At 39.4% G+C, this 23,056-nt stretch overlaps 1 protein-coding gene across 1 annotated transcript in view; it reads right to left on the bottom strand.

The window, feature by feature from the left end:
- Positions 1 to 7,817: 7,817 nt before the first annotated feature.
- Positions 7,818 to 23,056, bottom strand: part of cep89 (centrosomal protein 89) — a 72,451-nt gene continuing 57,212 nt past the window's right edge. Inside the window, exons 17-18 of the mRNA XM_049602319.1 lie at positions 22,901 to 23,049; positions 7,818 to 9,702 (exon numbers count right to left, since the gene is read on the bottom strand). Coding sequence (XP_049458276.1) covers positions 9,393 to 9,702; positions 22,901 to 23,049 — 459 coding nt within the window. The 3' untranslated portion in view covers positions 7,818 to 9,392. The remainder of the gene's footprint in view (positions 9,703 to 22,900; positions 23,050 to 23,056) is intronic.

Raw genomic sequence — 23,056 nt, 5'->3', positions numbered from 1 at the left:
CAGTTTTGGAGTGTCTTTAAAGAGGACGCTTTTAATTGTTTGACACTTCAATGTACTTCAATTAGGAGATGAAACTTTCACCTGGCGTTGACTTCAGTAAGGGTGTAATATCCCGTTTCCACCACTGACACATGGGGGCGCTTCTTCTTCTTCTGCTTCTTCTTCTTCTTCTTCTTCTTATTATTCTTCTTTTCATTTTATGGCGGATTGCAATTAGAAGGTGCATACCGCCACCTACTGTACCGGAGTATGCAGATGAATTACTATTATTTCATGTGGCTATTGTTTAACCGAGATATAACAAACAAACAAACAAACAAACAAACAAACATCCAAAAATAAATTACTTGATTTAACAAAAAAAAAATGAAGAATTATCTACTATATTCATCTATACAACTGTGTTTCTTTCAAAAATTGAATCAAGGCTTTCTGGGCACCTTTTACCCCATCTCCATACATCCCCATTATTCCCTCAAGACTCCACTCCCTTCCTACCTCCCCGATCCATCTTTGCAGCTGTTCCCTCTCTTTGATGTATTTATTGCATTCCATAATTATGTGTTCTGTATTTTCTGTCTTTTTACACTGTAAACATTCACCTGACTGTGATTTCCCTGTCATGAATGATGTCTGATTAAGTCCTGTGTGATCAGATCTTAATCTTACATCCTCCCTCCTGTTTCCCCTCAAAACACCCTTTGAATGTATTGATTTTTGTACTCTATAATATGTTCACCCGTTGCTGGCTCCATCCCATCTTTCTTGCTATTTACTCATTATCTCTTTTTTAATTATTGCTTTTCCTTCCTTTCCAAACAGAACATGGATGTTATACGTAATATTAGTTGATCTTTTAGCAATTTTATCAGCTGCTTCATTACCTTTAACCCCTACATGTGCAGGCACCCAATAGAACCTTACATCCTTGTCTATTTGATGCAGTCTATACAGGCTCTGATGTATTTCAAGACTTAAATCAGGTCTTACAGAATCCATAGATTTAATACAAAGTAATGCTGCCATAGAATCAACACAGAATACCATCCTATCCGGCTTAACATCTTCCACCCACTGCAGTCCTATTATTATTGCCATCATTTCTGCTGAGAAAACTGACAAATGATCAGAAATCCTACTCCCTGTACTGGATTTTGTCTTTGGTATAAACACCTATACCTACTTTACCAAACTCATCTTTTGACCCATCTGTGTAAATGTCTAGATAGTTGTAATATGTACTTGCTATATATTGACCTGTCATGATCCCTATTTCAAAATCAGCCCACTCCTTCTTTAATTCTTTTATGTTGACGTCTACTTCAGGTTTCATAAATAGCCATGGGGGAACATTGCTCACAGGAGTAGGGGAACTAAAATCATAGTAATATACTTTTTGCTGTCCAGCCAAATCCATTTCCCTGTAACCCATATTCATAACATTCCCGTAACACCCCTTTAGCTGGATTTTCATTGCCACACCCGCATAGCCTGATCCAGTATGACATCATCAGTTTATCCCCTCTCAGATCAACTGGTACCTCTCCTGCCTCTACTTGAATTGCATTGATAGGTGTTGTTCTCATTGCTCCTGTGCACATTCTGAGAGCTTTGTTCTGAATTCTTTCAATTCTGCTGAGGTGTGTCTTAGCTGCCCCTCCATACACAAAACATCCATAATCAATTGACGATCTAATTAAGGCCCTATATACATACATAAGCGATTCTTTATCAGCTCCCCAATCTCTTCCTGCTATTGCTCTCATCAGATTGACCACTTTTTTACACATTGTTTCCAGTTTTTCTACATGTATTTTCCATGTGTTTCTTCCGTCTAACCAGACTGCCAAATACTTGAATACACTGACCTTTTCCACTGATTGCCCATATAGCTTGAGATTTTGATTTTCCCTCCCCCTTTTTCTTGTAAAAATCACGTAGCAAGATTTACTTGGTGATAACTTAAACCCCCAGTTATAGAAAAGCAGTCCAGTGGACAGGTTTGGGCCTAGGAAAATGCCTTATTTATAGGAAAGGGCTCCACTGACAGCGATTATACAAATTCTACACACACAACTTAAGCATTTAATCCAAATGACCTTAAGATTTTTAGTTATAGTATGTTCTTTTTTAAAAAGGAACATTATTTTGATCCTAAGAGTGGAGATGGGTACCTCGCATATAGAATCAAAACCATTCAGAGGAATTCGGCTTCATCTGAGAAATGACCCACTCAGCAATACTCTGGAGGGAGTCTGGTACATCTACTACTTCAGTTACCCTGAGTGAAGACCAGTGCAGAGAGGCCATTTCTCCCATGAAGCATTCTTCTGATAAAGAAACAGTCAAACAGAAGATGAAACTGACCTTTGAGTACAGGAAGAAGATGACCAACGACCCAATCAAATACTCCACCATCCTAACTGAATTCTCATGTTTTCTGGATGTGAAGGGCTTGGTTATGCTTTTCAAAAAGTTATTTTGTATGGGGTTACATCTCTAGATGCTAATTCAGGTTGACAAGTAATTGTAAACAAAAACACTTGCATAATAGTAGGTGTTCACTTCCTGTGTATATGCTGAGTGATCTTCAAAACAGTGTTTAAGTAAAACCGGAAGGTAAACCAAACTGACTTCACTGATTGTTTTTTTCTTCTTCTCAGACTGAACAGGATTTTGTACAGCTGTTTGGAGAGGAAACATCAGCCAAGTTTTTGGAGAAGTTGCCAACTACCTTCAAGCAGAAGATCATCCAGCTAAGCAAGACCCTCACCAGTCAGGGAGATGAACTCCAGGCAGGAGCTGATCGAGAAGGCAGAATCTACACTTGATGAGGGAGCTGACACAGATGCTGACGGTGAGATGATTAAAATGTGTCATTTGTATGCTGCATTTCACATTGTCACGTCTGTGTTCATTTAATGGACTGGTTATTCTCCAGAATGACACTCCAAACTATTTTTCAGTTGAGGACTGGTGGCTTTAAATGTCACTTAAAACATTTTTATTCAGGATTTCGTCTTCTTTTAGGATGGGACAGTGACCTTTCCTCCATCCTTCTCTTGCTCCATTTGATTCCTCCTGCATCACAAGGCTGCAAAAGAACAGGCAAGATGGCAGCATCCTGAGCCGAGCATCTTCTTGTGAAATTCCAAAAGGTTTGTACTGGTATTCATGGATAGATGGGTCACTGTTGCTGCCGTTATAATGATCTAATAATGGTGTTGCTTTTTGTCATCTTCAGGCAGGAACCAGTATCCAGCAGCACCTTGATGCGATTGACCAGAGCCAACAACCTTACCTTCTTGTGGGACCAGGAAGAGCAGCATCCATGCCTACTACATCATCCTGGACAAGCGAGCCTTCCCATGCAAGTCAGTGAGTGCTGTTGGTGCCTTCGAAGAGCTGTTCAAGGCACACTTTGTTTTGGTGCTCCTTACAATACAAGTCTGCGCAGCATGTACACCTTTGTACAGACAACAGTGTACAGTATAGACATTGGGAAGGTTAAGGAGACCCCAAGAGTTGCTGAGCTTAGAACTCGACTCCTGCACTAATGCCTCAAGTTTTATGTTTTGTTTGCCATGCTCCTCATGGGAGTACCAACTTGCTTGTGAGGCATCTCAAGTCGGTGCATGGAATGTGCCCTGGTAGAACTTTAAGACTAAAATATAGTCAGGCAGGTTGTTATGGTGTATTTGCTACCTTTTTAGGCTTTAGGAAGCATTTGAACAGGGCACATGCAGGAGATTGTCCAGTTAATGCAAACTTGTGTGCTGAGAAAACGACAATGAGCCAAGTAATGTTAAGCCAAGTAATGTTGATTTACCTTCTACTTCTAGTTATAGCTATGTTGTACCAGTAACTATCAAGAATATACGTGAAATGTGTGCGTCTGCTATTGCGCAACTGCATGCTGCAGGTGTAGGTCAGAGAACTGTAAATATATTTATGTCATCCATGGAAGAAGCTCATCAGGAGATACACGGTCAAGCTAAAGACATAGCTACATGTACATATTACATGTACAGACCCAGAAACTGTAAAAAAAAATCAAACAATCTTTTCAGGATATTGAAAATCCGTTCACATCTTTGAACTCAGAATCTAAACGAAGTGCTTATTATAGTCAAAAATGGGAAACAGTTGAACCAGTCAAGAAAGTCCTTGGTGTGAGATTTGACAGTAGAAAGAACAAAACAACTGGAACTTGTGATCAAATAGCGATAACTGATACCCTTTCTTATGTTCCAATTCTCGAGACATTGCAGTCAGTTTTGAAGAACCCAAACACGTGACATGTTTTAGTCAGAGCACAATCTTAAAGATGGAGTTTACTATGATTTGAAGATGGGCTACATATGAAAAGTCATCCTCTCTTTTCTAAAGAGAAAAATGCATTACAAATCCCACTTGTTTATGATGATTTTGAGGCAGGTAATCCATTGGGATCAAAAAAGAGTATTCATAAATTGGGGGGTATATATTTTACTTTGAGAAATTTTTCCCCTAAGTTTAAAGTGGATTTTCAAACTGTGTTTACTGAACATGACCAAAGAGTGATTTTACGAACAAAACACATGCACTCAGAGCATTGTAAATCTATGGAGTCAAATCCAACAGCACCTCATCTGTACGGTGTGAAAGATGTTTGCTTATTGAACTCTCTGAAGTATTTCAATACGACTGAGAATTTTTCTGTTGATGTAATGCACGACACTTCAGAAGGAGTTGCACAATTTGAGTTAAAACCTGTGTTACAGTATTATGTACAAGCCAGCTGTATGACTGTAAAAGATCTGTGCTTTAGAGTTCAATCATTTAACTTTGGGTACACACAGATGGGCAATCATCCACCTACAGTCAACTTGGATGATGGAAGCAATGATTTGGGACTAAATGCTTCTCAGTCCATTTTCCATTAATATTCGGTGATCTCGTACAGAAAGGTGATTCATACTGGCAGCTCCTTCTCTTACTACTGCAAATTGTAAATATTGTTTTGTCTCCTGTTCTAACTGAGGGTGTGACTATCTATCTGAAGCACTTAATTGCTGAACATCTAGGGATGAAACAATTACCGGTAAAATGATAAACCACGGTAAAATTCCCAACGGTTAGTATTGCCGTTTCAAATTTTAAATATAGCTGCTGCGCAGCGATGGGTCAGATCCGGGCATTTTTAGGCAATTCTGAGCAACAAGCAGAAGAATTGGAAGACATTTAGGAATTCAGCAACACAATCTGCCTTTTGCATCAGCTGAAGCTTGAACTCACAACCTCTGCTAGCTTCACAAATTGACTAAGCCAGACGTGCAGGTTTAGCAGCCGTCCATGCATGGAAAAGCAGATTTGAAACCACTGTAAAAAATTCAGTTATCGAAACAAAAATCTGAAAATACACATATTGCATCTAGACAGCATGGAGATGTTGGTAATTTGTTTGTAACAATGATTGATTTGCTCCATAAATGAAAAACTGATGTTTAACTAGTTGAGCTATGTGCAACGTGAGAAGCCTCAGATGGTTTCACACTGAAGTATTGACACTTGATCTTTGTGCAAAGTTTGGTTTATTTTCAAGCATGAGAAGGCAGATTTTCTAGCAGAAAAAAAGACTTGAAGATGCTGCACAGTGATCAGTCACGCTCAGGCAATTTTAAGCAATAAGCTGGAGCACAAGAAGATGATTACATTACAATGTGGATTCTGCACCAGCTGAGGCTCCAACCCACAACCTCTGGAACCTAAGACGGTCATCTACCGCTCTGAGCTAACTGGCAAGTACCAACTCAACAGTGGCTTCACAGATTGAGTAAGCCATTCACTGTTGTTTAGGAAAGCAGCCATCCGTGCATGGAAAGGCAGATTTGAAACCACTGTAAAAAATTCAGTTATTAAGACAAAAATCCGAAAATACACATATTGCATCTAGACAGCATGGAGATGTTGGTAATTTGTTTGTAACAATGATTGATTTGCTCCATAAGTGAAAAACTGATGTTCAAAATGACCATTTTTACATTGACTCCAATTGTTCACATTAGAGCAACATTCAAAATGCTGTCAAAAATTCAGTTTTTGAGATAAAATTCTGAAATTTGGCACACATCATCTACCATGACTCTAGAATTTTGTCTTTTTTTCATGAACATTGAAGATTTATTTAGCAAGAATGTACATGTATATGTTTACAGTACTGTTTACAGTCAAACATTTTGATGCACTGTAGGCTCAATTTTTGATAAATCAAAAATCTGAGAAATGTAGTTTGTGTAGGACAGTCTGAAGATGCTCTGTAGCAAGTTTGGTGTCAATTGAGCAAAAATTGTGGGAGGAGATAGGTTTAAGAAGTTTTACAGTTTTTGAAAAAAACAGAGTAATGAACTTCATCATTTTTAATAGGTTTAAATGTACAAAAGTTTCTTCAGTATTGGGGCTACAGTTTGATGAAAGTTATGAAGTTGTAGCACGTCTGGTTGATCTGTTATGAATTTTAAAAGTTTTGAACGCTTGCTGTAGCGCCACCATCAGGACTATTGGCTTGAGTTTACAGCTGAGGATATCTGACATGAGACTGGACCTTTGTGAAAAGTTTGGTGAGTTTTCACCCATGGGAAGTATGATTTCCTTGGAAGAAGAAGAAGAAGAAGAAAAAGAAGAAGAAGTATAACTGGGATTACAATAGTGTCCGGGCAGCTACCCTAATTATCATTAAAACTGTGTTTGATTACTGCACTTCGAAAAACTCACAGTGATACTGCTCATTGCCTAGAAAAGCAGCAGCAGTAATCAGACACAGTCGCACATGCGCAGTTTGCAATGTTTGGCCTCTGAAAACATGATGGAAGGCACCCGGACGGACAGTGCTCCGGAGATTATTACCCCCTCTGAAAGGACAAAGTCTGAAGTCTGGATGTATTTTGGGTTTTATAAGGATGCTGAGGGGAACCTAATTGAAGATAGTGACCCTGTCTGCAGAAAATGCAGGAAAAAAGTCTCCGCAAAGGAGGGTAACACTTCAAATTTGATGAGCCATCTCCGTGACCACCACATACTATACAGCGAGTGTACCTGTGCCTGGTACACACTACACAACTTTTCTGCCCGTTCTGAAAGTCACTATGTCACATTACACGATTGTGGAGTCATAAAATCGTGCCATGACTTCGCCGACAGACATGACACATTACACAATGGTACTCACCAATTATCCCCGGTCGTCTTTCACGGCGTGTGTGATGTCATCGGGTTATTCTTGTCCTATTTTTATTACTTTCACTATTATTTCAGTCACTGTGTCTGTTCATGTTCCAGCCGAAATGTTGTTGTACTAACGTTAAAAAATGCCAGCAGATGGCAGGAGCTACATTTAAAGTACCGTATGCAAACAAGTTCAAACATTCAGTACAAATGTTTCACAATAAAAGCCTATTTAGAAAATGGAGGGATTCTCTCAGCCGAGGTTATAAGGGGCTTTTAATTTGAAACAAATTCAGGAAGTGTTGAGTTTAAAATGATAGCACGATGCATTAACTTTATCAAGGCAAACAGGAGCGGATAAAAAGTAAATATATAAACACACAGAGGGATTAATAAACAACGGACCATCTATAATGTAGTTTGTTTCAAATGAAGCTGGGAGCCTCTGCAGTTGTGGTGAGTAAAAGCCCCGCCGCTATTTGTTAATGTTATGACTTTATGTCCAACCGTGAGGATGTACCATTGTTTGCTAGCTTGATGCTAATGACAGTAACGTTAACTCAGCGGGTTGACAAAGTGCCTCTGCTGTTTCACACCATCATTTCCCCCTTTTACTCTGTGTGGTAACACCCCTAGAGGAAATATTAAAAAGGCTGGGGTGTTGTTGTCATACAGCTGTCTACGGCAGCGTCTTATTGTTGGTTATGATTATCTGTCACTTTGTTAAGGGACCTACATGTTAAATTCAGGATGTACTGGTATGAAATATTTCAATGATTTAATTGATTTATAAGGCTCTATGAGTTATAGTTTAGAAATCAGAAATTAAAGTAATGTCAAATATACTTCCATTGATTAAAGACAAAGCAGATGGAGAGAACTTATTTATATATAAAAAGGAAATTAACTACGTTCACCAGACAGCAAGTTCATTTTTTCACACACTGAAAAATAAACAATAACAAAAATAGGTTGACTTCAACAGTACAGCATGAAGACTTTCCAACTGAGAATGATTCTTAATTTGGACTCAACTATCAGAATGTGGACTACAGCACACTCCAGTGGGCTTACATTGCACTTCAGTTTTACTAGACTAAAAAAGCAGAACTTTTCTCCTGATGCTCAGAAGTAAAATGCTTTAAATATCAGAATTCAAGGAGATATCAGTTGGTTGTTGTCGTGTTTAATGAAAAAAAAAAAAAAAAAGAGGTGTCATTTACCTGCCCCTGAAACTACAAACAAGTTCATACTTTTTTCATTTGGTATAAATATATTTTTCTGCTCTGGATCAGAAGGCCAGCATGGAGGCAAAGTCCACACACAACTACTGTTGAAAGTGTTACATCCATGTTCTCCCAAAGCACATTTAATTGCACATGAAAAACAATTTATGAATTCGGCTAAATCAACCATGCACCAATATAAAATCTGATATTTAACAAAAGGTAGTAACAACAATCATATGAAAACAGAGCCAAGCATGTATAAATACATGTGCATTTATTTGTGCATAAACACTTATTTTACCATACTTTACCTTTACCTTGGGTCATTTTTAACATTCAACCACTTTGATTTCCTGTGATACACAGGTTTATGAAGTGTCAATGACATGGCCTATGTTATACTTGACCCCAGGATTCACACAGTACCATTTATTGTTGCCACTGTGACAATAATAATACCATGACCATATGTGCCCAGCAGGTGGCAACATTGGCTATGTCCCACCATAGCCTTAGTCAAGCTAAATAATGCATCTTGTTCCACTACTAGGTCTACTCATTCATCTCTTATACTTGACATAGTCCATAAAACCCTGAGACAAATTTAGAAAACAAATACAAATCTTTATAAATCTTTATGAAATGGCAAGCTTTCTGGCTATATTTGGCCACACTGTCAAAACCATGTTTTCCTCACAGGACACAAAAGTATAAAGTGAATCTATCCAGCTCACTATTGCCTCCTATTCACTGAACATCCTGGCTTCCACCAGAGAGACGTGCTTACAGTGTAGTTAAATACAGTAATGAGTTTGTTACAGAGGATGGTGTAGTTTAAGGTTTTATTTGAGAAACACATAAAGACTGGCAGATGTCAGTAGCTGTAACTAATGAAGTCACCTACCAAGTCTTTCTTGTAATTTTAAGTGAACACACCTATGGTTTATTGCTGTGAGAATCTTAGCAATAGAAATCCAGCCCATGCTTATGCTTCTCGTCAAATGAGTTGTTTTGGTGATCAAAGTCAGATTTAAATATGGACCTCCTCTGGAGCCCAGGGCTTTGATGAGAGGTGAAGAGGTGAAGCCCGGAGCTGTGTGGTTGATGCTGGGTAGATGCAGTGGCCTCATCTGGAGCGTGAGAGGGCCAGCCAGTAGAGGTGCTGCCAGGGAGGTCCACAGTGAGTCTTGAGTCCAAAAGATTCTCCCTCATCTGCTGGTTCTCCCTGGTTGCCGCCTGCCACACCACCTCCAACTCTTCCTCTAATTCCCTGGAGGAGGAGAGGAGAGAGGGCGAGGAAGTCAGTTATTCAAGTGCAAGCTGATAGGGTAAGATAAGGGAAATTAAATACATTTTAAGAACAGACTGAGGCAGCACTGATACACTGAGGGTAAGTGTGTGTGTGGAGTCTTGAGTAACTTTAGGTTGAATAACAGGTGACATGCAACACTGCTGAGGTCATGAAGCTCATTCATACATCACTGCGGGTGCAGCAAGTGATCAGGCTGATCACAGGAGGACCAACAGGTAAATCTCTCTCTCTCTCTGGAAATCATCTGCAGCCATCACTAATGGCTGATTTATTTTAAATGTATCATGTCCTTTAAAGCTGGGGTAGGCAATTTTATTTAGGCACCACTGGACAAAAATCCCGATAACTTTTGAGCATATTGTAATTCAAACAGACCGAGAGAAACCTAGACTTCTGCACTTCCTTTTGGCTCTGTTTTCAGGTGTTAGAAAATCTAGCCTGTGACTGGAGACTTTGGCCAATCACAGGTCATGTCAGAGAGAAAGCATTCCTATTGGCTGTTCTACAAACGCAGATACGTGTGCATGTCCCTTTAGTGAAAGCGTGATTCAACTGGGGAGAGTCCTGAGCAGCTACCTACACTGCAAAACATGTCAAAAAAGGAAGATGGACTAATCAAAAACAGAGTCTAAAATAGAGCGTCTGATAATAAACAAACAGGGTTTCCATACATTTCAAAATTGCAATAAAACTAGAATAAATCAGTGTATGAGATTTAACACAGGGTTGCATATGTCTGTGGTTGTCTGGTAGGAGGGGCTTATGACAGAGAGGGGAGAGCTGCAGGAGGAGGATCTATTTTCAATGTCTGCCAGGGTTTTTTTTTTTTTGGCCCTTTCCAGAAAACTGCCAGCGGTATCTGCTGATTTCTACTGTGCAACTGCCACAACCATCATGACTACAGCAGACATTGGTGACACCCTGGACACACACTGGCTGCAGAAGCTCACACAGCTCTATCTCAAACTCCTATCTACATTGTGCAGAACACTGCACAGAAACACTGTGCTGCTGGGAGTACCACTGCATGCGTCATCCCTTTCCCCAATTATTTCTAAGTAATGCCTGAAGCATTGTATTGTCTAAATGAAAAAAAGAGGCCCACAGCAGCAATGGGCATCAGAATGTGATAGAGCAGAATCATGGCTGTATTTGGTTTAGTTAAACTTCACAAACTGCAAAATGAAGATTTTGTGCATAGTAGGCTCAAGGATGTGGGAGTGTGCAGGTAGCATGAAGAAGATCTTGTAAAACTGCATCACTGCCTTAAACTACACTTGCAAAGGTCAACCAAAAAATGTGCCCTTTATGTTATAAATGAAGTGGCCTAAACATTAGAAAAACCTCTCATTATATTGCATTGAACTTCAAAAACACCACAATCCCAGCCTCCAATCTCAAAGTTGAATCAACACCTCTGAAAAGTTCAACATTCTAACCTTCCTAAAGGCACAACTCATTGCAGAACAAAACGAATTGGTTTTAGCTTGATGTACCTAATAAACTGGCAACTAAGCTTGGTTTCATTGTTGTTTTCCATTCTTCCCCCTAATGCAAAGAAATGCTTTAAAGTCACACCTTATGATGCAACAACCCATCTCACATTTATACTGTGAAGAAAAAAGGTTCAAACCTTGGCTGTCTACACAAGCAGACTATGAGTACTATTCACGCAGTTATGTACAGGAAGATATTTTGAAGTTTCAATCTGACTGTTAAAAATAACATAATCAGCCGAAGCACGGGCCATAACATCCAACATCTGCAAATTACATTCTTAAATGGTGGTAGCTTTTTTATGGAAGACATTTTGACTCGTCAAAGCAGTAAAAGCTTAGGTGAAACTAATCCTGTTAACGATGGCTCAGTTCCATTAAGTGTCCAAATGACCTATGACAGTGAACCAACACCCTTAAGCTGGCTCTCCTAAATGGAATGCAGTCCTTTTTCATGCCATCAATTACACCTGTGCTTTTCCTATTATGACAAGCTAAAATGTCTGCTGGGAGAGAGGGCTATTACAGTACAACCATCAAGTGTGTGTGTGTGTGTGTGTGTGTGTGTGTGTGTGCGTGCGAGTGTATAAGCTGTAAGATCAATGTCAACTGTCACATCAGTGATGTGATGTGAAGTGTTTAGCATTGTAGTTGTACTGTCACTACTGCTAATGGTCAAACTTATTAGGCTTGTGTGCCTAGTTTATGATACTTCTACATTATCAGAGATGCAGTCTCAAGTCAAGACTTAAACTTGAGTCAGACTCCAGTCACAAATTAGATCACTTGACTTGACCAAACCAATAAAGACTATGACTTGCGACTTCACTTGGACTTTTGACCACCTTTTGAAAATACTTGACACCTTCCCCCAAGCCCACAGATTAAAAAGTATGTTATCTAAAAAGTGTGTAAGGAATCAATTAATTTCTTTTCATTTCCAGAATGAACTTTTGTCAATGCTTTTCATTCCCAGGAAGTCAACACTTAATTCCCCAGATGATCCAATTTGTTTAAACCAATGCAACAGCATCCAGTCAAGTTGCAGGAGAGAACCGTGAAGGACTAACGTTACATTACTGAGTGCCGCTTATAAAAAATGATACCAAAGATAATGTTGAAAATGTTGACTTACATGGTGGACAACAAAATAATAAGCTGCAGTATGCAAAACATACAAGTTGAAAAATACTGAGACGCAGCAACTTGCAATGAACCTGTTTTGACAAATAAATACAAATCTAACAAAGCATTCATTATTTTTGTAAATTTAATATATATCAGTCTGCTGTTAAAATGGCATTGCATTTGGTGAAGAACCCATTATGGCCTGTTTAGGACTCAAAACTCAAAGTTTAGGACTTGGCTCTTCACTTGGGCATTGTTGTTCTTGACTTGGGACCTGAGTACAAAGACTTGAGAATTACTTGTGACTTGCAAAACAATGACCTGGTCCCACCTCTACTTTCTACGCCTGGATTCCAGTGCATTATTTCTCCTTGTGTGCTGGATATACTAAAGATTTGCAGGTGTCAGTTTGCATCTGAGGTGCAAAGAAGGTTATGGAGGGAAAAGAAACCGGAGATTAGTCAGATATCAAGATCAGAAGACTCTAACCCCATGTAAACATCTGAAGCTGTAAGAAATACTAACTGCTTGTGATCAAACACATTTCACTGTTTCCATATGGCTGACTGGTGCAGGCACTTTGCATACACATAACAAACACAGTGACTGAACAGCAGGCTGTCTGGCAGTATAACAGTGTGACAGAGGCAGCCAATTTACACAGCAGCTCCACCAAGAGAGCTTCAGGAGATACTCTTTTCATCCATACCTGTTTGTTTGTTGTTGTCAGGTATATGCAACAAATTGTAACCAGATTTAACTGAAATGTTCTGGATAAACATGATTTGGGTCAGCGTATGAGTTTATTAGATTTAATGTTTCCACCAGTGTCCTTGACATGCACTAATGGGTAAGTTGGCATGCTGTGTCACTTTGACTGGCAGTGTTCAAACCTGTGTAACAAACCACACTTCGGAATGGATTGGATTAAACCTCATACATCTCTCACACACAAACACATTAAATTGCCAGAACAACACCGTCTTCAATTAGAGTTTATGAATAAAACATCAAGCTTTTTTGTAATCAGTGTGCCTGCTGGTCACAACACTCACCTTCATGTTACTAAGGATCTTTTAGCTAAAGCACAATCTCAGAATCCATTGGCTTCTGGTCTGGCGACAATTCGCCTCTGGGGGCAACAGCAATATTTTGGGGGTTCCATTGTAGTAATTAGTTTGATTAGCTTAACTATATTAGTTTAGTTTCACTTTGTTTTTTGTTTTTTAATGTATTTTTTTTTCTTTATTTATTTTGTTTTTTCTTGTTCATATAGTTTTCTATCTTAAGTTGAGGGGAGGTCCGTTGTATAAGCTTATAGCTTCTTGACCTCTCCTGTCACATCCTTATTTTTTTTTCTATTATTTATCTGGATTCTATGTAGTTTTTACTGTGTGTGCAAATAATAAAACTAAAAAACAAAAAAGAAAAAAAAAGTATAAACACTGTTCTTTCATCAAATGAAGCTCAGTGTAAGTTTAATCAGGAAGACTTTCTCTGTGCTCATCCTTTCATATTTCTCTCCATCTCACTCTCACTACTCCCTCTTATCAGCTGTCTATGGGTGTTCACTCCTCTAGTTATCCAATCAAACTTTGCCACGATCTCTCTCAGCCAATCAGGATGCCACTACAAAGGCTCATTCCAGATCATCAGCACTTCTCCATCTTCCTCTCATCTCATCTTCACCACCTCTACCACCACCAGCATCTAGACCCCAGGAGGGGGGGGTTCCCTTTTCGACTATGGATTCATCACCCTCCTTAAATCATACCATCTCTACGGGGTCTAATGGCCAAAGACTTTCCACATTTTTATTCATATGTTCACATGTTAATAAATATTCTTTTACCATAAAAACGAGTCTCTCCTGATTGAAATGAACTCACCAGGCACAATGCAGGAAGAAGTGGAGTGTTTCTAAATAATGCAGCAATCACTGGGCTCTGCCGGTGTTACACTGCATTCAGAACATATGGGAATAGTTATCAGTGGCATGATTGTTAAAGGAAACTGACCTGTATGTGCTCCCACATTCAAACTAAACTGATGCTGTGAAACGCAGTTTTGTTTCAGACCACCTTTTTTATACTCACAAGGTTTAGGCTTTTTCAGCAAATTAACAGCAATGAGAGATGTGATCGACATTTGAGTCTGGTCACACCACAGTTCTAAAACGAGCATAATGTCTCAAAATGTAAATGTGGTCTCAGAAAAAAAAATCTATGTTCAGTTACCTAAATGTGGCTTTAAGCTTTTATTTAAGTGTGTCAAAATGATTAAACAACCTGACCTTAATCTGAAGTTAAAATTGTCAATACATAACCAGAATTTTAACTGCAGCAAAACCTGTTTGTTGGGAACAGCAAGAGCAATATCTTTACTCTTTATGAGACAGCACTTGAGACGAAATCCTGTATTCTAACTTACCATATACTAGACAGCTGTCATAATTATTTCGGCCATTACTTTTACATACAGTAGACTAAATATTAGGTCCACCAGCTGTAATGTGTTCAAGGTACAAGGCTTTCACTTTCACAATACTAACCACAACACATTATCCATGTTTCAGAGTTTGTGCTTTTGTCACATTTTGGTAAAAGACTGTTCTAATGCATTTGAAAACCAAGCAGACCGCTCAGAAGGCACAATAAACCACAGCCATGACAGTAATGCTGGAGTTATGATCTCTTTGCTCTCATGACTGGCCTGCTGCATCTCCAGCTGTTTACTGACTTATGGTAGATGACTTTCAACCTTTCCCAGCTGATGCTGTTACTACCATACACTATTACTTGTTATCATGTGAAGCTCCATACTTAGTTAGTAGGCCATGACAACTGAGCAAACTCCATTTACTGATGTAAAGCATCCAAAAAGTTGAAGTTGATTATGTCAATTATTATCATGGTCAAAAATTAACTTTCACTTTAAGTACACTACTGAAACTGAACTGTCTTTAGTTATGCTTTATACACAGATGATCACATGGACATGTACTGACTTGGAATTGTGACGAGGAAACTTTTATATGTTTCATTCTCCGTGCGGGTTTCTCCTTGTAGCAAACCCATATTCTCTCAAACCACAGGGGCAGTGAATCTAAAACTCAGCATGGTTCTCCATTTTCTCCACCTATCTGCTTCGGTGTAGTCAGAAAAACTTGGATCAGGCAGGCAAAACCTGCCGCATGGGATCCTCATGAAGCAGTGTGTCTGATGGTTAGATGTCACTTTTGCTGTGCGGCACTCACAACCCTTGCAGCTGCATCAAGCATAAATCAAGCATTAGACAGCAAATGTGACTGAGCTAGTCTTAAGATGTAGAAAGCTCTTTGGCTGACTATTGTAAAGTGGTTGTTTGGATGGTTCCAAATATATTATAACTACCATATGTGCAAACTAGCGAAACTCTTTCTTCATTAACTAAAAGTTTTGACAATATGTCCAGGGCAAAGACCAGCAGAGGAGTGCTGAAACCATTAAGTCCATGCCCATGCGAAACCATTTTGGGGTTTTTTGTGAACATTTAAAGTTTGATGTTGACACTGAATCAACTCATAACCTACTATTTCACACAGAGAGATAACAGACAGAGGGATAGTGATAATACTAAAGAGCTCCAAGGAGACAGCACGTAATTACCTGCATGTGCTGTTATTGTTGTAATGGCTGATGGATTAAAGCTCTTACGTCACATGCTGTTCACACGTCAGCAACTGAAGCAATCAGTGACCCTGTCTGGACTCTGGTTAGCTGCTTATTACAGTGGAGGGAACATCAGCATAACTGTACTTGCCTCATAATGAAGCTACAGATGAATCTGCGTACAACTCGCTGGTTTGAAGAGGATGACACACTCTACCTCTGCCGTCTGACTCTTAGGTTGATGCATGTTTTTATAATGAATAATAATGACTCAGTTTAGCCGGATTCAAGATGTACCCAGTGAACCAACCACTATCTATGCAACATTAACCACTTATGATACGAGTTAGGCATGTACTTTTGTACTTGCAGAGTTTACAGCTATACTGGGAGATGTATATACTGGAGACAATGCTAACATGCTAATGTTAGCATTATCAGCAAGCACTTTGACAAGATGGGTTGTTGATGGGGTTTTAAACACAGTATTTTCAATTACATTTTAATTCATTGAGCACCTCTGAGAACACAAATCGATCTTGACTGAACTGCCTTGAAATAAAAAGAGAAAAATGTTTTCATTCTCATTAAAGTAAAAATTCATTGATGATGTTTCTGTCAGTGACTAACTAAAAAACACTTTGTCCCTTGTCTTCCTTGAGTTAAGACCTTCACAAAATCCACCGACTTCTAATTACCTCCAACCCAAACAGCATGCACACATACGTTACCCATGGCAACTGCACTCATCATTGCTTCCTATGAAGGTATTCAGACAGAAGACAGAGATAAATCTTGCAGCTATAAGAGATGGACAATTCAACAGGAGCATGTCCGTCTGTGCATTTGTGTTTTGGTGGAACAGCTGTGGTGACCACTAGGCTGCACAGCTGCAGTCTGACCCATAAGGAAAGGCTCAGCAGCAGCTCCACTGCCTTAGTACATCTCCAATACAATTATAGCTAGCCATCTCAGGATTTGGTCTATCACTCTGCAGCAGAACCACCCCCCCTAACCATCCACACCCTTGTTAGCCCAGACACTAACATTATGAGCAGTGGAGTTTATAAGTCTGGCTGTCAGACAGCCACAGGGAACATCGCAGGCACTTTCATTAGACAATCAGGCCTTAATTACCACTTCAAGAAAGCCTCTGTCCTTCTGTTTGATAACTGAGGAGAAGTGTGTCATTTCAGTAAAAATACCCACATACTCACTTCAGTACAAACACAAATGGATAATATAATAGTCCTAGATCCAGACAGATAATGCCATGGCTGAGTAATAGTCGATTGTGTGTAACATTCAACCATGTCAGTGCCTTTTCTAAACTGAATCTGGCTATAGATCAATATCTTAGGAGAGGGTGCCAGAGGAAGTTTGACGTCCAGCCTGCTTTGGGCAATACCTGGACATCAAAAACATGAAAAATAGGTTCAGGGTTTTTTAATAGGGATGTTCTGTTCTATCCTGGATTTATTTTCCATGTAATATGTTCAAATGGCTTCCATTTTATAAAAACAAAAACTTTGTCATTGATTTGCAAGGTGAATTATATTGCAACACTCTAAGCAATAAACATGTCCACTCACTATGGCTTATTTCAGTAGACCTGAGAAATTATATCTTGATGCTGGTTGCAGCTCTACAAGCGGCTTATGGATTACCTATGTGAGTGGAGTGCTGCTATTTGCAAAGTACTCCTACTGTGTGTCGATGCCAGACTTAGCCCTCGTCTTGCTTTAGACCATGAAACAAACACTCTAGAGAGAAACTGGAGAGCAGTGGGCACAAACAGCAGTGGCTACGTTTCCATGCTTCTTTTAAAATGTTGTCTTGGAAGTACTAAGTCATCGCAAGGAAGTCGAGTTGCAAAAGACTTGGTCACAACACGACCCTCACAAAGAAATATAGCACATGTGCTTTTCTTCCAACGTTTTATGACCACCAAGTAACAAGTAACAAAAGAGGAACAGAGGGTCGATCATGATCCTCTCTGGTCCTCTCTGCTAGAAGCAGCAGACTCAGAACCACTCCTGAACCTGATAATTAAATACCACTAAAAATGTGTTTATTTGCATTTATGGGCTTTAGCAATAAATTATGCATGGGGTTCCAAGTGTGTAGGCCATTAACATAAAATAGTGTCAGCAATTTACACTGCTTGTTTTTCAGCATGTGACAACAGGAGATTAAGACTGCAGCAACCACAAGTTCCAACATGCTTGTAAGGAGGAAGACTGAATATATATATACATATACATATATATATATATATATATATATATATATACATATATATATATATATATCGTAGATCCATATACAGCTGCATCAGTGTTTTACCAGGCTCACACAACTTCTAAATAAGCATAAGATTACTCTGCATTAAATAATTCCCTCTGACCATTAGAAACCTTAACACAACACATACTATTTTCATTGACTTACAAATTCTATTTACAAATATTTTACTCACATTAAAAAATCCATAAAATTATTACATACGTATTCTTAATCCACTAGTATAAACTCATAGTCAAACAATTTTCAGTGCATTCTCAATCAAATCCATCAATTTCAGACAATTATAACGATATCCTGCACAGAATACTGATCTCATTTAATCCCATATGTAATGAAAATGGATTATATTATCGGATGAAAGAATTAAATTGAATGCAAAATGTGAATACACCAGAGATGTCAGCTACCTTTATCAAGATCACTCTTTGCTTGTATGTGGCAGATCTTTCTATGTTTTTCTGGCTGTGTATGGGGAAGACAGGGCTGGTTTTGGAGGGGAAAAAGTGATCTGAAGGCTCAATCCCCTCCTGAGCTCGTGGAGGTCTCAGGCAGTGTTGCTTCTCTGGAGGCTAGGCAGAACTCAGCAGGCAGGCGACAATCACAGCCTATCAGCATGTCTGCTGCTATAACACAGGCAGAATACAAAGCAGTGGATCAGAGAGAAAAGAGAATGAGGCAGAGATAGATTTTTCTTCTGTGCGGAGGTGAGAAGTTTGACTTCCGCCGAGTGTATCGCTACTTGGCTGAACTCCTAATGCTCGAGCTGAGAACAGCGGAAATCTGGTTTCTCAAAACCACAAGTAGGACAGAAAACTCACCCAAAACTACAGTGATAGTTTCACATTTTTCCTGTGGCTGGTAACTAGTCTACTCTAGATGCTGTTATTTGGAGGTCACTCAGGGCTTCACTTGCATGCATTCCAATGACTTGCAGCACACTGGGTAGGATGCATGTTTGGTAAATCCGGTGGTGACTGCAGTTTCACAAGGCCAGCAGTACAGTGGTTTGTAGTGTTATGAAGCCAGTGCAAGTGGCATGAGATGTCTGTGTGGTAGTGTGTGAGATTTGTCATTACGTTGCCCTCAGGGCAGAGTAGGACAAGATCTTCTAACAATCTGATTAGCTAGCTTTCATTTGATAGCAGCAGGCAGCAGGCCCAGAGAGAGACCGAGCTAAAAACAGACATACCAGCAGGGGAATAAAGGGGAAGTGGTTGATTGTTTGAGAGGCAACAAAGTGCTAGTTGAGTTTTTCAAGGCTGTCACACTGTAGCAGTCAGAATATCCTGAAATAATCTCTTCCTGTACCAACTCAGATGGTCAGCTACATGGTATTTCGGATATTTTCCTGTAGTGACTTATTTTAGTAAATACAATACTTCCCCCATTATGACAGATCAATTAGCTTAATGCAACGGCATAGGGTTGATAATATTTACAAGTAACCTTCTTTTACAGTTTCTCTCTCTCTTCTCTTATCTTCAGACACATAGGCATCAAGTACTATCTTAAAAGAATCAATAATATATATGTATATACACAAGAAAAATACACAGTATACATATACTGAGGTCTCCAATAATGATTATTTTCACTGTCGATTAGTCTTTAGATTATTTTCCTGATTAATTAATTGGTTGTTTAGTCTATAAAATGCTAGAAAATGAAGTGTTTCCCAGCGTCTAAGATGACGTTCACAAATGTAATGTTTTGTCCACAAACCAAGCAGCAATATCCAAGGCTGAAAAATGCGGCTTATGTGGAAGTGCCAAAAACTGCAGTTCCTCTAATGGCCACTTGAGGCTGGCTCCAAAACAGAGTAAATCCCTATAGACAATGATGTGATAGTAGCTACATCCATTATTTTTACAGTCTGTGCCGAAAACCAAAGATATTCAGTTTACTGAGAAGTAAAGAAGCCAGAAAATATTCACATTTAAGAAGCTGGAATCAGGGAATTTAGACTTTACGGGTAAAAAATGATTTAAACAGATTAATTAATTATGAAATTATTTGGCAATTAATTCAATAGTTGACAGCTAATTGATTAATCAATTTATCAATGCAGCTCTAACATATACAATACAATACAAACAATATGACTAACATACATTTTTTTGAATTTAACCTAAACTTATTATCGCCCATCACCCCATGGTGTTTGTCACAGCAGTGGGCCTTTCTCTGGAATTCCAAAATAAAATGTTTCATGCACCACTTACGCAAATCCTGTTGAAAATCAAATGTGTTTGTTCCACCCTGAGCAATCTAGACTCACAAGTCAGTCTTTAGACGCTTTGCTTAACTAAAGACTGATGTCTTTCTCCCTGATTTTGTGTTTAGATGGGCGGATACAATTTCAGAGTTTAAAAAAACTCCCTACGTTGCAGAACCAATAGTAAATCTGCAGGGCGGTCCTTCGGTGGCTCGCTGAACTCTTGTGCTCGTAAACATAGTCCGACTGTGTTAAAAGTTTTAAACAAAGTCGCTGTAAGTCCTTCATTTCCACAATCTTGTGGACTGAGCACACATTTGATGATACAGAGTTAAATCTCTCGACATCCATTTTCAAGCTCTCTGTGTGTTTGTTTCCTTGCAGACGAGAAAAGGGGGAGCACACATTTCTGGGGGGCCGTGTCCTTTTAAAAAAATGCAAGAGGCGTTGCTTTGTTGCCAGCCGTTTTCTCTGGTGTGTTAAACACACTTTAGAAAGGAGTGTCCCCAGACTATCAGAAGGCGGAGATCTCTGATTGTCTGGTGGCGAGACTATGAGCAATCTAGCATCTGCAAATGAGAAAACACAGTGGGGTTTGGATGACTGGTAGACATGGACGGTCCTGACAGGGCTAACTGGTTAAGTGTGGGGAGAGATATTTAGAATTGAGCAGTATGATCTGCTGTGTGCATTTTTTACAGCAGTGTCAGCATCTATCTCCTGAACCCGGCAATGAGAGTGGCACTGCAACAAATCTAGAAGCTACAGAGAATACATAGATAAACAGTAGCAAAGGAGCTGAGATCTTGCATTAGAAAAGTGATGTGTTGTAATGTGCTGTTGCTGCTGCATTACCAGGTTATGTTGTTGTGGTGTCTTGTTTACTCTCACCTGTTGAATTGCTGTCCTGCTGTGAATTGCACTGTGTTGTATAAAACTAGATTGCTACTATAAGTCAAGGCTGGTACAGACGATAACATTAGAGATCTTTAAAAAGATCCAGTAACGTTAACAGAACATCACATAAAACGTTTTTATAAGGATCCCTTAAAGCTGGAGTCTGGACTTCCACATATGAATGAATGTCTGTTACATTCAAGCTTGTGCCAAATAAGGTTTGGGTCTCTATAGCTACTTCCTCGATTCATGACAGCTGTACAAGGCGTGAATTTTTACACGACGCCTCCATTTCCATTCTATTAAGGCTTGATGTTATACAAAATTAAAGACATGGCCACATTGAGTGACAGACAGTCAGAGAGGTGTGGCTGCAGTTTATGAGTCAGATTCACCCCTCCTTTCTCCACAGCTCCACCCTCTTCTGGCTCCAAAAAAAAAAAAAGAACAAGATGGCGACAGACAAAATGCCAGACTTGAGGTTTTGAAATAGGAGTCCACAAAGCAATGGGTGACATCACAGTAGCTGCATCCCTAGTCTATGGTTATACGTATGGATAAAACAGTGTTTGTGTAATTACACTCACTGCCATTGGGGGGAAACAACAGTCCTGCTCTCCATCTTTGAAGCTTTTTTTACTGTTTTTTTGGCCACCTGGGGGCAGTGCAACAAACTATAAACAAAATACTGACATACTAACAACTTATGTAGTTGATATGGGAAAGCTGTTCACAAACAGCTGCTGATTTACACATCCAGCAGACACACAGTGACATTGACATTCATTTGGTGTTTCTGGCCACCTCCTGAATGTCAGTGCAATATTCACTCTCTGAATCTAAACACTGTTGGTTTGTCACTACGAACCACCGCTTTCACATACACATAGCTATTTGATGCATTGTTTATATAAAAATATTGGTTATAGCCACTTTAAATTTGGTCATTAAAGTCTTGTGACCAAGTATATATTGAGTAAGGCGTTTAGGTGTATGCTCTCTGTTGGACAAACTGAGTAAGCACTCACTCATTCTGAATTACCTTTAAGATTTTTACAAATTTTTACAAATTTCTTCACTATAATGTCCTTGTGAAATCTGTCATAATCTGAATAAGATAATAATTGGACTGACTTATTCTTCTTGGGGAAAACAATGGCAGGAAAAGATGGACAATTTATAGGAAGAGTGACACCCATTTCTTTGTCTAGACATCTCTGTTTCTTGACAGTAACTGTTTTGTTGATGTGACCGGCTGTGCCTCTATGCGCACCTTTCTGCTGCCTCTTGCTGTCTCTGCCCTCCTTCTTGCAACAAATACCATCTCCTCTCTCTTTCTCCTCCTCCTTTCATTCACACATTCTCTCCCTATCCTCCTCCCTTTTCCTGCCTGCCTGCATCCTACCCCTTCTGCTCCATCTCTCTCTCTCTCTCTCTCTCTCTCCTCCTCGCTCCCCTCCTACCGTTTGGACTGCAGCAGTCTCTCCTCAGCCTCCTGTCTTTCTCTTAGCAGCCTCTGCAGGTGAAGGATCTCCCTCTGGTGAGAAGCTGTCCTCCCCTCCGCTGCCTCTTCCAACACTGCCAGTCTGGTTGACGCCTGCCTTCGGTACACCTGCACA

Source organism: Epinephelus fuscoguttatus, linkage group LG2, assembly GCF_011397635.1.
Source record: "Epinephelus fuscoguttatus linkage group LG2, E.fuscoguttatus.final_Chr_v1".
Classification (NCBI taxonomy): domain Eukaryota; kingdom Metazoa; phylum Chordata; class Actinopteri; order Perciformes; family Serranidae; genus Epinephelus; species Epinephelus fuscoguttatus.
This window is presented reverse-complemented; position numbering and strand designations above follow the sequence as displayed.